This window comes from Boleophthalmus pectinirostris, unplaced genomic scaffold (genome assembly GCF_026225935.1).
Source record: "Boleophthalmus pectinirostris isolate CB_2022bp ecotype Guang Dong unplaced genomic scaffold, ASM2622593v1 HiC_scaffold_14, whole genome shotgun sequence".
NCBI classification, from domain to species: Eukaryota; Metazoa; Chordata; class Actinopteri; order Gobiiformes; family Gobiidae; genus Boleophthalmus; species Boleophthalmus pectinirostris.
In genome coordinates this window covers 12166481-12181257 of record NW_026571047.1, presented here as the reverse complement: position 1 = coordinate 12181257, position 14777 = coordinate 12166481, and the positions used below count along the sequence as shown (strand labels likewise).

At 37.5% G+C, this 14777-nt stretch overlaps 2 protein-coding genes across 3 annotated transcripts; one reads left to right on the top strand and one right to left on the bottom strand.

Moving 5' to 3' along the window:
- Positions 1 to 1722: 1722 nt before the first annotated feature.
- On the top strand, positions 1723 to 10604 carry med24 (mediator complex subunit 24). 2 transcript variants are annotated; one of them, XM_055150320.1, is made up of 26 exons: positions 1723 to 1854; positions 1999 to 2151; positions 2232 to 2314; positions 2406 to 2444; positions 2765 to 2838; positions 2940 to 3163; positions 3255 to 3366; positions 3599 to 3749; positions 4141 to 4254; positions 4336 to 4389; positions 4494 to 4576; positions 4768 to 4854; positions 4944 to 5055; positions 5183 to 5325; positions 5404 to 5441; positions 5524 to 5606; positions 5738 to 5916; positions 6000 to 6099; positions 6385 to 6563; positions 6633 to 6897; positions 7970 to 8151; positions 8237 to 8330; positions 9037 to 9136; positions 9450 to 9530; positions 9704 to 9849; positions 10325 to 10604. In XM_055150320.1, exons 2-26 carry the CDS (start codon positions 2022 to 2024, stop codon positions 10439 to 10441), a joined length of 2970 nt encoding a protein of 989 aa, XP_055006295.1. In that variant the 5' UTR covers positions 1723 to 1854; positions 1999 to 2021; the 3' UTR covers positions 10442 to 10604. The 2 variants fall into 2 exon arrangements, with proteins under 2 accessions (XP_055006295.1, XP_055006294.1); XM_055150319.1 differs by having other exon boundaries at positions 4768 to 4872.
- A 292-nt stretch (positions 10605 to 10896) lies between these two features.
- csf3a (colony stimulating factor 3 (granulocyte) a) lies at positions 10897 to 13279 on the bottom strand. Its single transcript, XM_020924368.2, has 5 exons — positions 13121 to 13279; positions 12421 to 12596; positions 12197 to 12304; positions 11741 to 11881; positions 10897 to 11662 (listed from the first exon to the last, which is right to left on the bottom strand). Exons 1-5 carry the CDS (start codon positions 13134 to 13136, stop codon positions 11471 to 11473), a joined length of 633 nt encoding a protein of 210 aa, XP_020780027.1. The 5' UTR covers positions 13137 to 13279; the 3' UTR covers positions 10897 to 11470.
- Positions 13280 to 14777: the final 1498 nt, after the last annotated feature.

Here is a 14777-nt window from a genome sequence, read left to right as displayed (position 1 = left end):
GTTGCTGAACTAGCTAAATAAAAACATTTAAATGTTTTTTTGTCCAAATGAACACAATGGCACTGCACTCCCACCTACACTTGTGGTCTAGTGTTACCACAAACCAGTCAAGAGTCCACTAGCCCACTATCTGTCAACAAAAGTGTATTGAGGCTGCCTCGCTGACTCACTGTCAGGTAAGAGCATAGGTGTTACTGTACATGTGACACAAACTGATGACAATATCAACTCACACACAGTTGTTTACTTTTTAGCCATTGTGGATAGTCCTTATCCTGAGTCATGGATGGACAACCTGAGGGAACGTCAGTGGGATGCTCTCATTTCCTGGCTCTAGACCCAGGTAATTACTTAGTTCTGTGAGCCCAAAGGCCTGCAGACTTAAGGGCAGAAAGTAATGTGGATGCACTCATAGGTCATGCAGAGTTTATGAAATGACAACAAATAGTGGGAGATTAAGCCTAGGATAATAATAATACTTAGCACATCTTAGTTATATAATTGTGAGTGTTACTGCAGCTAACTTTCTGACGATGCCCTTCAAACTCAGCTTTATAGAAATCTGTACTGTTACTGTTACATAATCCAGTTGATCTAAACAGTCATGGTTATGAAAATATTAAAAACCAGCAGACACAGGGAACTGCTGGTATCCATATAACCAAGGGTGCTTATGAAAATGGGTGCAGTTCATTGAGAGAAAAAGAAAAATGCCAGACATTCACTTGTATTAAAATCAAGGCTTTTTTTTCCAATATTCAATATTTTCAATATTTTCTAACTAAGTGAGAGGTTTTTTTTCTGTCTCTATGAAAATATAATCATGACAAAGGTAATAAGAGTCAGCAAATCGTCAGTCCATCAGTGAAGTCATGAGAACAGTTAGAACACCTCTGGACTCTCTGGACTCCCCAGGGGTACTCTCATACCTGTCAGCGTTCTTTGCTAATGCATCTTTGGACAGAGGAAGACAGACAGTTCTCTCAAAATACCCTTTCATACAAACACAAGCGTCCCACACGCCCCGTCTGAGTCCTACCTTCACCTTTGCCAGCATGTATGGGTCATCTTTGGCCCACTGGCATCTCTGCTTTAGAACAGAGACCTCAAACAACCTGAGCTTGTCTCCAGTGTCCTCAAGCAGAATGCTGGTCTTTGTATCTAAAGATGCAATACACGATGCTGGCTCTAAAGTGGACGTTGACTGAGATGAGAGAGCAGTCTGCCTTCTAATATGACATAGGCCTGAATACACAGAAATTAGACAGGTTTAACTGAGATGAACTTTCACAGGGGGTTTACAGTGCGTACTTTTAAATACTCAACTATTCATGTATATTACTTTTTTTTTTTTTTTTATACTATGAATAGTTACCATACACGTGTTCTATTAATCAATACACGTGTTCTATCAATTAAGCTAATTAGCAAATTTGTTAAAGGTAATAAACTGCATAAATTGTGCTGCAACATATTTTTAAGAATTTAAGAAACCTCTGGCTGGGCCGCATGATGAGGTCCAAACTTTTTTACGGGCGAGTGTAATTCATGGATCTATAATATTATGGTTTCATGGTGCAATCCAATGATTTACCTTTTTAAGCACGGATGCTTTACTTCGAGTTAAAATGCAATCAAGTCTGACATCTTGTGGTTAAAATTGTTCATGGCGCTGGCCTCTCTTCTCTTAAGCCTTCTAACCAATCAGTGGCAACAATACACAAACCTCAGCTAGTGAACCAATCAACGCCCTGGATCTTTAGAAGAAAGATGGTCTCTGTGGCATTGGTATGAAGCAGTCTGTCCGTAAAATATGAATTAAACAGCTAAAAAACGTATAGAAACTACTGACCGGTAAGCGTTAATAATTAAAATATAATGCATGTAGTAACATTTATATCTGGTCACTGATTCTAAACTCGAATAAATTTACAACACGAGTTGCTAATGGCTAACAATGAAGGAATTGGTTTTGATCTCATCTTTGCTGTTTTTTAGCCTGACTTCCTATAGATTTCCATATGAAGGTTGTAAATCTGAAGCAAGCCATTCTGCAGGCTTGGAAAGAGCGCTGGAGTGACTACCAATGGGCAATCAATATAAAGAGAAACTTCCCCAAAGGAGCGACATGGGACTACCTGAACTTGGCTGGTTAGAGAACTATACCTGAATGGATATCTACTGAGTGTACGGGTAACTTTCTTCAACTAACGTGATTTTGTTCATTCCAGAGGCCCTGATGGAGCAGGCAATGATTGGCCCGTCTCCCAATCCTCTCATTCTCTCTTACCTCAAATATGCCATAAGCTCCCAGGTAAATGTACAGAGCCATGTACTAATTGTGATAGCAATACTGTTTTGTCTTCTAACTTCAAATAACATTTACTTATTTATTGTCGCTTCAGATGGTGTCTTATTCCAGTGTGCTTGCTGCTATTAGCAAGGTAACAAACCTTTAATCACACTAGTGTTAAATACTAGAATTTGAAACTTGATTTTATATGTTTATGTAATTTTCTGCACAAAATATTACTAGTTTTCTTATTATTTTCATATGGTTTTATAATAGTTCTGATAAAAATAGGACAATCAGTACAAACTAGTCATAAAATTTCAAATGTAATTTGTTTACAGTTTTGATACTTCTATGCATTTAGCTTCAGTACTGATTGTATATGGGTATAGCTTTTTGTGACAACACTAATATACACTGGGCTTCTAATATTTTATTTTAGTAATATAGATTGTTTTTTTTTTCTTTTAGTTTGATGATTTTTCTCGAGAACTTTGTGTTAAATCTTTGTTGGAAATAATGGACATGTTCTGCCATCGCCTCAGGTACACTTAATTTTATTTTTATTTTTTTTGTAGAGCATTTATAGTTTTATTATTCTAATCTGTTCTTCATTTTACTTTTCTTCAACACTTGACTTTCAAAGCTGTCATGGAAAAGCGGAGGAATGCATTGGTCTATGTCGTGCCCTATTGGGGATAACTGTGTGGCTGCTGCAGGGCTGTGCTTTTTACTGTGAGAAGCTTCGAGAGCTTGGTCAATTGGCGAGTACAGAAACTAGTCTCATAGCCTGTCAGGAGAGACTTCACACCCTTCTCAACAGTACCAAGAACAGAGCTCTTGTACACATTGCACGGCTAGAGGAACAAAGTAAGTATCTGATAATTATTCCCATTAATATTACAGTTGCAAATGTGTATTTTGCATGATGTATTCTGAATAAAAGTGAATATTTCTGTAGGTTTTTGGAGCAATGTGGAGCAAGCTATGCTTAAAGTGAGTGAGGGTCTAAGCAGTGTTTCTAACCAGGCATTAAAGACTAAGATTGAAGAAAGCCTTTCACTTGTGAAAAGGTGAGATTTGAATAGTTTTTAAACAATGTCAATGGCATAATTAAATGTTTTTATGTTTTTAAATATTAGACAAGTGGCTTACAGACTCTGTCATTCTCTGTTTTGAAGGGCAGGATAAATGCTAATATAATCCACAATAGAATTAATTGACTCACTAACTGCAATTACAGTGAAATGATTCATTGCATATTCCTGTATTTAAGGTGTGATTCTCCTCTCTCTATTCTCATAGTGTTCCACAGATGTTGTCCATGCAGTCAGACCCTCCTGTTAATGTGTCCTTCCCTTCAGTCCATGCCTTTATAATGTTAGAAGGAACCATGAACCTGACTGGAGAATTACAGCCTCTTGTGGAGCAGCTTATGATGATTAAGCGAATGCAGGTGGATTAGACATATTTGTAACATTTTTGGTGGAGCGTCCGTCGAAATGCTTTGCTTAAGAATGTTAGTGCTCTGTCTGGAATGTTTCACAGTATGGTGCTAAACAATTCTATCTTAATGGTGACCAACCCAGACCAAATTGCAGGTCAGATCTGTGGAGAGGCAACCCTGCTCACAGTTAGAATGCCTGTTATTTTTGAGGTATTAAACCACTTGTGATTAAATAAATGTAAGGTAGAGCTGTTTATTGTCATACTGTGGAACGCAATAACATCTCCATGGAAAAAGCAGGTGACGGACTCTCCACCAGAAAAATTACACATGGCACCTTTTATTTAAATGGAAACCTTGACAAACACTAATTTTGTGGGTGTTGTTTTGTTGTATATAGCAAATACCAACACCACTGTTTGTACTGGAGATTTGGAAAGCCTGCTTCACTGGCCTTATTGAGTCACCAGAGGGCACAGAAGAGCTAAAATGGACAGCTTTCACATTCCTCAAAGTATGATATGTCTTAATTGTTAATATTGTTTAAATGTCCTTATTTTAATATCCTATAATATATTTTGATTTTTTTTTCTAGATCCCACAAGTTTTACTGAGACTAAAGAAGTACCCAATGGGGGAAAGGGGACAGGTAAATTTGTCAATTTGCATTTTGTGCTTTTGTTTCACAAATGATCCACTGTGAAAACATAAACATATACTTATATATACATATATCTGTGGTACATTTTGAAGGATTTCATGGATGATGTTAACATTGCATTTGAGTATTTACTAAAGCTTACACCACTGCTGGACAAAGCTGATCAAAGATGCAAGTAAGTGCATATTTGACTGTTGATCAATCTGCCTTGTATTCACTGACTCTGTGAAAACCTATGAGGTTACTGCTGTTGTAATACTGGGCTATACAAAAGTAGATAGAATTGAAGTCTACCAGAATCTTTCAACATAATTTTTCAGATTAATGAATTATTTTATGTTGAAATCTGTGTTTTCCACTCCATAGCTGTGATTGCCTTGGAATGCTGCTACAGGAATGCCATAAGCTGGTACTTTTATCAGAAACAAATACAGCCAATTTAACAGCCAAAAGGTACAGAAATAATGTAACGTATGTGTTTTCTTTTTAACGCATTCTTTTCACTCTGTGCTTTCAATGTAACACAACCTCCTTTTTTTTAGGACGGAGGACAGGGAATATGCCCCAAAGTTGAAAACTGCAGAGAATGCAAACATCCAACCAAATCCTGGTCTTATCCTGAGAGCTGAGCCTACTGTCACTAATATCCTCAAGGTGCAATTCCATAATCCAGTGCAATCCATTTAAATTTTAATGTAGTTTAGAATTAATTTAGCATTATATTGATAACCATTCTTAATTAATCTAACCTATAGGACTATCTTGTGCTCTGTTGTTTTAGACTGTTGATGCAGACCACTCCAAGTCTCCTGAGGGCCTTCTTGGGGTCCTTGGCCACATGTTGTCTGGCAAGAGCCTGGACTTGCTTCTTGCAGCAGCTGCAGCTACTGGGAAGCTCAAATCTTTTGCCCGAAAGTTTATTAAGTACATAAATAATACTTATATATAATTACACTATCATTCACTGTACTTTTTCGTGATACATTTGTTGCCTTTTTTTAGATTGAATGAGTTTCCAAAACATATTGCTGGTGAAGGATGTGAGTGACATCTTCCATTAAGAAATGTTCCTTTGTTGTTTTTATTTTAAGAACTGCATAACAACAGTGCTCTTTTCCTCAGCTAAGTCAGCATCAGTGCGATCTCTTCTCTTTGACATCTCTTTCCTCATGCTGTGTCATGTGGTGCAGACATATGGGTCAGAGGTTTGTCCATGTCACTTTTGATTCTTGTTCCTAAAACAAACCCAACAGTCAAAAGTCATATTATACACCTTTACAAAATATCATCCAAATGTTGGGAATTAAACATTTACAATCTTTATGTGTCACATCAGGTAATACTATCAGAACCCAGTCCTTCTGGAGAGACCCCTTTCTTTGAAACATGGCTGCAGACATGTATGCCAGAAGAAGGTAAGATCCTAAACCCAGATCACCCCTGCTTCAAACCAGAGCCTGGTAAAGTGGAGAGCTTGGTGACCCTTCTCAACAACTCCTCTGAAATGAAGCTAGTGTAAGTTCAGCTTTTTCCTTGCTACATATTTGTGTTATTACCAGTTTCTTTTAATCACAATCCAGTTTCTGTTGTTTTTTTAGTCAGGTGAAATGGCATGAAATTTGTCTGAACATTCCAGCAGCCATCTTAGAAGTTTTGAATGCCTGGGAGAATGGTGTGCTTTCAGTGGAGGCTGTGCAGGTAACCATTCTTTGTACTGTATTGTACTTAATATTGCTATTTTGCTTAAGAAATAACTCAAAGTTCTCACACAGCATAAGACACTACTCAGAAGGGACATATTTGGAAAATGACATTGTCTTTAGTTACTCAAAAATGCAGAAGGATGCTGTGTCATTTCCACTTTCTTTGTCATTTGTAGCAATGCATGACAATATGGAAGAATGTTTTTAATAAGAATCCCCTTTTTCAGCACATCCTTCTCTTTTCTTTCTTTCTGTCTGTTTCACATCTCTGCAAGTGTAGAGGATAACAGATAACATAAAGGGGAAAGTATGTAGCATGGCCATTTGTGCTGTTGCGTGGCTGGTAGCTCATGTCCGAATGTTGGGCCGAGATGAGAGGGAGAAGCCACAGACAATGATTCGACATCTTGTGACACCTCTGTATCATGGAGAAAATACACATCAGTTTTACAATGAACGGTATGACGCAGCATTTATAATCCACACATGCTAAATACTCATTTTAAATTTCCCTTTCTCTCACTCCAGTGTCATAATCATGAGTTCCATCATGGAACACATGTGTGCAGACATCTTTCAGCAAACAGGAGCAACATTGCGCCCCCCAGTGGAAGGTCATGAACCCATCCCATACCGCAACCTTCTACCAACCAAGGAACCGATTCATGCTACTTTGAGTCAACAGTTCCAGGCAGTTTTACGGAAAGGATGGGTTGACAGTCGAGCACTGCATCTCTTTGAGAGTCTCCTGAACATGGGAGGGGTCTTCTGGTTTACTAATAATTTAGTTAAGGTTAGTTTATTTATCATAATGTTGGTAATTTGGAAAATAGTATGTACTGTTGTTGTGTCTTTGAGCAATTGGCAGCACCATATGGTATATGAGTGGTTCGGAATGCTGTTGATGTACATTGGTAGCTGCTGTACTGTCAGTCAACCCCAGGGCAGCTGTAGTTAACCATCAAAGTACCATGGGTATTGACTTTAGTGCAATGCAGTGAGTGTCCAAAAAAGTGCCATCTAAAATATAAATATATATATACTTTCTATGACACAAATTACTAACTTAATTTTTGTGTGTGCGTGTGTGTGCGTGCATGTATGTATGTATATATATATATATATATATATATATGTGTGTGTGTGTATATATATATATGTATGTATGTATGTATGTATATATATTTTATACATACATACATTATTTATATATATATTTACACACACATGTATATGTGTGTATATATATATATATATATTTTTTTTTTAAAATAACCATTATGCAAGGGCAAGTGTAACCTCTCTCCCTCCAGGTACCTGTTTCCAAATGATGAAGCAATTTACAGCATTTCTTTGTTTCGTTTTTTGTGGACGGACATTTGGTTTTGGTTTAACTATTGTGTTTATTCAAACATTCACAGATGAGTAATTAGAGGAAGAATGAGTTTGACTTTCATTTACAGAACATAAGGAATACAATATATACATAAATGAAGAAGTCAATAGCAAAAGCAGATAACTACGTTTGGAAAATTGCCAAAAAGTGTCTTGTCTTTTTGTTACCATATTCTAGAGATTTTAGCAATTACAATAATGTATAGCGTATTTTATCAATAAGGGATGCAATAATATTTTGATAACAGTAATGTAGATTTGGCTGCAGTAAACTACGAACCTCCGATGACTTTTTCAAATGGCACTTTTGCAAATTAACTCTTCAGTATTTCCCTTTCGTTGCAACTTTCAGAACCCAACTGAGTCTTGAATCAGTATTTTGAGTTTAGTATACTCGATCCACACCAAATGTTTGTTATATCGGTCTACTTGCTTTTTTGGCTTATCTTAAAAGTATGTTGCGATTTTAGGAGCTGCTAAAGGAGACTCGTCAGGAGTGGGCCAATCGGGTGGTCGAGCTCCTCTACAGTATCTTCTGTCTGGACACTCATCAGATCACACTGACTTTGCTTGGCACCATTCTTCCCAACCTGCTCACAGACTCAGCCCACTGGCACAGCCTGGCTGACCCACCGGGAAAGGCATTGGCAAAGTATAAAGCCATTACAATGTTCTCTATAATTGTGGTTTAAAATGTTCTATCCTATTTTAAAATGAAATGTTCTTCCACAAATTAGGTTGGCTGTGTGGTGTGCACTCAGCTCTTACTCTTCTCAACATAAAGGCCCGTTATCAGCTCGCCAACGTAAGAGACAGCGGGAGGATATTGAGGTAATAGAAGAGTGTTTTGCCTCTCATGAGATGCTATCTGCTGTCTGACATTTGTTCAAGCATATATAGTGACATTTAACACTAGTGTTAAATGTCACTATTGCAGAATAAACTGTAGTAGCCCGAGTTGAAGAGAAGAGGCATGATGCTGGAGTTTTAACACAGGAAAAGATAATTTACCATCAGTACGTCCAGCAGGCATGCCCTCGGAAACGTAAACCTTCAGAACACTGTGATAGTATTGTCCATTCCAGTTTACTGCAGTCCAATCTGGCGATGCTTCAGTTGTAGGGAGTATTATACTTCCATAGTAACCAGATTGATATGTGTAGCACAGTTCTATACATTATCAGTCTGGGATGTCTCTCACTGAAAGCGATCAGAAAATGCAGAACACCATGATGATTATTTGAATCTGCATCACAACAATGGAACAAGCCAAAAAAATAAAACTTTTGTTACATCCAGTTGAGAGAAAAGCACAGACATCTCCCCTGTCTATGCATAAAGGGCTTCACTGTATGTTTTTCACAAACAATATTCTGTATTGATGCTTGTGGGTTGCTTGAGCGCTTGACCTTTGGCGTTTCATACAGACTTGACTGTTGCTGTGTGATTGGTGTGCCCACCCAATTAACCTTACACACAAATATTGCGAAAGTCTTGCTGTAGAGTCTCTTACTGTAGAATTTCTCTTCATCCACAGGATTACAACAGCCTCTTTCCTTTGGATGACACACAACCATCTAAACTCATGCGTTTGCTCAGCTCGAATGAAGATGAGCCAGTAGCCCTTTCCAGTCCTGGTAAGTTTCAGATTCAGCAATGTTCATATTTTTGAGATGTGGATTATGAAATCTACTTTCTGATGTGGAATTTAGTTACAAGCAGGAAGCAGAATTTCTTATCTAACAGTCTTGCAGGTTTTAACCTGCCCTAAGGGCACACATATCTTTTTTCTCACCAAGAAATCCTAGCTATTATTGAAACCCAAGAAACATATCTTACATTAATGTATTTACATTATATAATTTGTGAAAGTCATCATTTGAAATTTTGGGCATTGCCTTCTTTAAAACAACCTTTTACATTTGTTTCTGTGTGATTATCTATATATAGGAGATCGGTCCATGAGCACTTCACTGTCTGCGTCACAGCTCCACACTGTGAATATGAGAGACCCTCTAAACAGAGTCCTGGGTATGTAGTAAAAATGCTTAAAATGTAACCACTAATCCTAGTAATAGAAGGCTACTGCATAATTGTATTATAAATTACCAACTTTTTCAGCACACCTGAATCAAAACCCAACGTGTCTGATGTTACTGAATGTTGTAAAATACTTTCAGACTTAATATACATTTTCTTCTCAGCCAACCTATTCCTCCTGATTTCTTCAATCCTTGGCTCAAAGATGGCTGGGCCTCACACCCAGTTTGTGCAGAGTTTTATTGAGGAGTGTGAATGCCTGGAGCAGGGAAGTCGTGGAAGCATTCTACAGTTTATGCCCTTTACCATGGTGAGTAGTAGAGAGTCAGGCAGTCATGTTCAGATAAGAAAGATGTATTACTGGAGAAGTGATAAGGAAGGCTTGTCCTACCTTGTTACATCTTCTGCTGGTCTTAATTTGGCAATTCTTAGCATTCCTCGTCGTGTAGGTCGTTGTGGAAAAAATATCTATTATATATCTTTCTTGAAGAATTAGTAATTAAGCAAAGCTTGGTGAGTTTTTGGAATACAAAGGTTTATTATTCTTTGTTACAGCAGATATAGACAGGGCAAAGACTGCCCTGGCCAGAGACAAACAACCTTTCTGCCTCTTTCTCTCGTCATGTAGAGACCCAGACCACAATATAAATTTCCATCACAATACTTAGGGTTAGGGTTATTATTATTATGATATTTTATACCCCATAGATTAAGTATATATACCTATTATATTTTCAGAAATAGATTAACGGATTAATCTCAAATTTGTGTGTCTTTATGTACAGGTCTCGGAGCTGGTGAAGCTGCCTGCTCTTGCCAAACCAAAAGTTGTCTTAGCCATCACAGACCTGTCTTTGCCCCTGGGGAGGAGAGTAGCAGCCAAAGCCATCTCTGCCTTGTGAAAAGTGTTACCGGGATGACTGATACATTTTATATTCAAGTGCGAAAAAACATGGTTACATCTAAGTGAATATTTATATGTATTGACTACTTTTGGTTTAAAATGTGTTTCAAAACTATAAATATATATTTTTTATTTTTAATAAAATCCATTGTAAAAGTCCATTCCATTTGTTTTGTTATTCAGTGTTATTAAAGGAAGTAATTAATTCCCAAGTTTAAACAAAACTTGCACTAGTCAGTAGGAAAAGGTGAAGTCATAGTCAGATGACTGATCACATGTTACTGAAGCATATGACAACACAGAGGTGCCCTCATCTGATTGACAAACTGCAGGTCATCAGTGTGGAGCAATACTCCCACTGCTTTCATGTGAAATACACTCCATGTCTCTAAAAACTTCAAGAACTTGTGAAAAACAGGTATACAGTGCTTCAAAGAATTTACCACTCAGACATCTTATTAACTTATTTATTGCTTAAAGATATTAATATTTTTATGAAAAATATCACAAATAATACAAAATGGCAACCTCTTCAAGGTTAATGTGAGATGTTTTTGGCGGAGCTATATAAAATACATAACATGGTGATACATGGTCAAAAGAGCTGGTTCTTGTTAAAACACAATGAGCCAAGTCTGAATTATTAAAAACACTTGCCACGTGTAACTTTGTTGGTGAAGGTCCATCATCTGCTTGTTTCTGTGGATATGTTACTGCTCTGTCTGGAATTTTCAACAATATGGTATTAAACAGCTCTACCTTACATTTATTCAATTACACGTGGTTTTATGGTTTGCCTCTCAACAGATCTAGCAAGTAATTTAGTCAGGTTTGGTCTTCATGACGATAGAAAAGTTTAATACCGTACTGTGATTGATCCTCCACCAGAAAAGTTACACAATGCACCTTTAAATAAATATTACATAAATAAATAAATACACATAGTTTATGTAAAAAAAATAAATACCTTTAAAAATAAATATGACATATTACTGAAAATGTGTTAAAAAATCTCAGTTGAATATTGTCAGCTGTCTATTTCCTCTTCCTCATTGTGCTCCATGCTGTGTAGACAATCCACCACAACCTGCCCAAAGTCACTCAGCTGCACCAGGGTTAAGTGGGCTGCCACCTGGATTTTATATTCCTCAGAGAGACGGAGCACCACAGGCTGTGGCATGGGGGTGGGCACAGTTGTATTCTTGATCAGTTCCAGCATCTGAAATACCAAGGTTGTCACAGTCATAATATAATGCAACCTTAGTCTTCGCTTTTAGCAGTAATGTGTGCTTAATACCTTGTGGATTTGCAGGTCCAAGTCGCCAATGTCATTTGACAGTTCAGCCATTTTCATATTATTGTTGAGGTGAGGCATGACAGCATTCAGCAGCTCCCGGTGTAACTGGAGGCCCTCCGACATGTGCTTCACACTGGTCTCCTGTCCAAGCAAAACACACACACACATACATGCCATTCAGAATTCAACATCTCAATCTGTTGTTTTGACTGTTACTTTATATCATGTTATTTCATAAATGGACTGAACAAACTATACATAACCATAGCTTAGTTTGCTGCAGCTTTGTTGACAAACATTTAATGATAAAATGTAAAATATATGCATTTAAACAATGTTCCATGTACAAAGGGATGTGTGTTTATGAATTACACTGCCAATTATTTTTTACCACACTGAAAAAAGTATTTAGTATGGTATGATCTACTCTAAAGTCATGTGTATGGAGATTCTTACCAGAGAGCAGTTTTCTGACACCACTCTAAGAACAGGGGCTTTTGGAATGCCAATATCAGAGGCCATTATCTCCATATTTCTGTTCTCTGGAGAGTTAAGCTTCAGTGTCTATGACAAGACAAAAACAAGTTATGAAGAGATTATCATTTTATTGGCTGTTCTTGTCATTTGATATCATATGCAGCGGTGCCTACAAACATGCAACACATGCAACCAAGGCTTACCTTAATATGAACAGAAGAACTATGCACATCTGAAATGGAGAGCAAGATCTTTTGTATCAAACTGTGGCTCTTTTGTACTAAATCCTGAAACTTCTCCTGGTCAACAAGTGCAGTAACACCAAAGACAGGTGCACAGTGCGTCATAGTGGCCATGAAGGAGAGAACGCTCATGCACACTGCAACCAAAATAACAAGAGGAAAATCAACAAAGACACATCCACATAGAGCAGCCAGATAGACACGGAGCTGCAGTGGACATGTGGGAGAGGCAGAACAAAGCCAGCCTCTCTCTGCACTATGTTTGTGTGTGTGTGAGAGAGAAAGAGAGAGAGAGAGAGGGAGAGAGAGAGAAAGAAAGAGAGAGAGAGAGAGAGAGAGAGAGAGAGAGAGAGAGAGAGAGAGAGAGAGAGAGAGAGAGAGAGAGAAAGAGAGAGAGAGAGAGAGAGAGAGAGAGAGAGAGAGAGAGAGAGAGAGAGAGAGTGAGAGCAGTACTGGGCATGCCTCCCTCCAGGCCAAAATAGCTGAAGTGCTGGAGATGAGAATATTGCCTGTAAAGTGAAACTCAACTCAACCATTAAATCTGTCCAAATGCAGAGGCCCATGACTAAATATATAATTTTAAAAAGAGATCTCAAAATTGTCCAGAGGGTAATCCAATGTCTCAGAAGAGGAGACTGATACAAGGAGGAGCAGTACTTACCAGTGAGGATGTTCATGACCTCTGTCAGGGGAATGTCTGTAACTATTGATCTGAGAGGACGCTTTTCACAGTTTATACTGACACTTTAAATGCTGTCTCAGGGTATATATAGCTCTTGGTTTGTGCAGATTTGGGTTTCCCCATGAAACCACAAGGATTCTGTGAAAATTACAAACGTATCACATCAGGACACAACAATTTACAGCTCATGTGTGACGTCATTACTTTTTTTTTTTTTTTTTTTTTTCAAAAGGAAGTTAGATTTTCATTTCTAGTAGTCATTAGTGCCTAAGATTCTATGTCTGGGCCCAAAGGAAGCAGGCATTTCCTTTAACAACTTTGTGGAAATTGAAAGTGTCTGCTTATGCTGTTACTATCAGATTATTTTTATTGAGAGGAAGTCCTGGGTTTCTACCCTTGTGATATTGTGATGTCACAATGACTGAGCATTTGGCTCTATAAAAAAGAGAAAGGTTTTGTTCTGTTTTATTCTTGTCTTACAAGATGACACAGATCCATACCTGGGATATTAATTATTTTTAAATACTCTAAATAAACATAGATTAAGTGACATATTATTATTAAAAACTCCTTACACAAAAGTATTTCAACATTGCTACAATTATTAACAGCACCACCTTGTGGACCCACACTGCATCTGCAAAAATGTTATACGAGGGTTTCTTTGCCTACTACTACAAATATTACTGCTAGAAAATGTTCAATGAGACAGACCCATTTGAGTGGAGCTGTGATCCCTGCAATCCCTACAATAAGCTCCCTCCAATCAATGCCAAAATAATGCACCCATTATGTAGCTCCATATGACCCACATATTCTTACAGAGGCAACAATGTGAAGCTTTGCCAAAGGCAAGTCAGGGCTTGGAGAGGTTTGTGAGGGCATGTCCAGGCAACTCCAACAACTTGATGATTATAAGATTTAGGAAATATTTCACTTCCCTTTTCTTCTGGAGTTTAAAGGCTTTTGGAAATTGGAGGATGTGAATAACTAGTTGCAACAGTTTTGCTGAGGGGGGTAAAAAGAAGAAGTGTATGTGCCACTGTGGCATCATAGGAGTTGAAGTTAAAAAAAAAAAAAAGTTTCTATTTGACTCTTTCTATCACTCCATCATTGCAACAAAAATAAAAAATAAAGTATAGGTTATTATATGTTTTAATGGTTAAAAGTTATTTAAATGGCCCCAATAACAGGAAAAGCTACTACAAAAATATGAATATTATAACTTAATTTAAATGATTTTTATAAATGTATTATAAAGCATAAAAAACATGACATGAAACACTCCCTGCTCTAAATATTATTTTTACATTATTTTATGCTCATTAGAATGAGCATAAAAGTTCAAATACTTCTTTGGGGCTTCTTTAGCTCACCTGCCAGAGAACTTGAGTAGCTATCACTCACACGCAAGAAGATTCCAGGTTCAATTCTTTTCTGTGCATGTTGTCCCCAAACCTAATAACAAGATCAGAGATGGGTACCCCACTGCTCCTGATGAGGTGCCCCTGCTGCATTGAAGGGTCAAATGTAGAGGACAAATTTCCCCATGGAAACAATAACTTAACTAAACTAGTTGTTCAGTTCTCAAATAAAGATGCACAAGGAAAATATTCATTTAAATTGCTGATCATGC

Excerpts from the sequence above, each read along its gene's own strand:
- med24 (XM_055150319.1), top strand. The coding sequence starts at position 2,022 with ATGAAGGTTGTAAATCTGAAGCAAGCCATTCTGCAGGCTTGGAAAGAG. Across the intron at positions 3,367-3,598 it reads AGCCTTTCACTTGTGAAAAG|TGTTCCACAGATGTTGTCCA; the intron begins GTGAGATTTGAA and ends CTATTCTCATAG. Across the intron at positions 8,152-8,236 it reads CCGGGAAAGGCATTGGCAAA|GTTGGCTGTGTGGTGTGCAC; the intron begins GTATAAAGCCAT and ends TCCACAAATTAG.
- csf3a (XM_020924368.2), bottom strand. Across the intron at positions 11,882-12,196 it reads TGTCAGAAAACTGCTCTCTG|GAGACCAGTGTGAAGCACAT; the intron begins GTAAGAATCTCC and ends TTGCTTGGACAG. Across the intron at positions 11,663-11,740 it reads TGGACCTGCAAATCCACAAG|ATGCTGGAACTGATCAAGAA; the intron begins GTATTAAGCACA and ends TTGGTATTTCAG.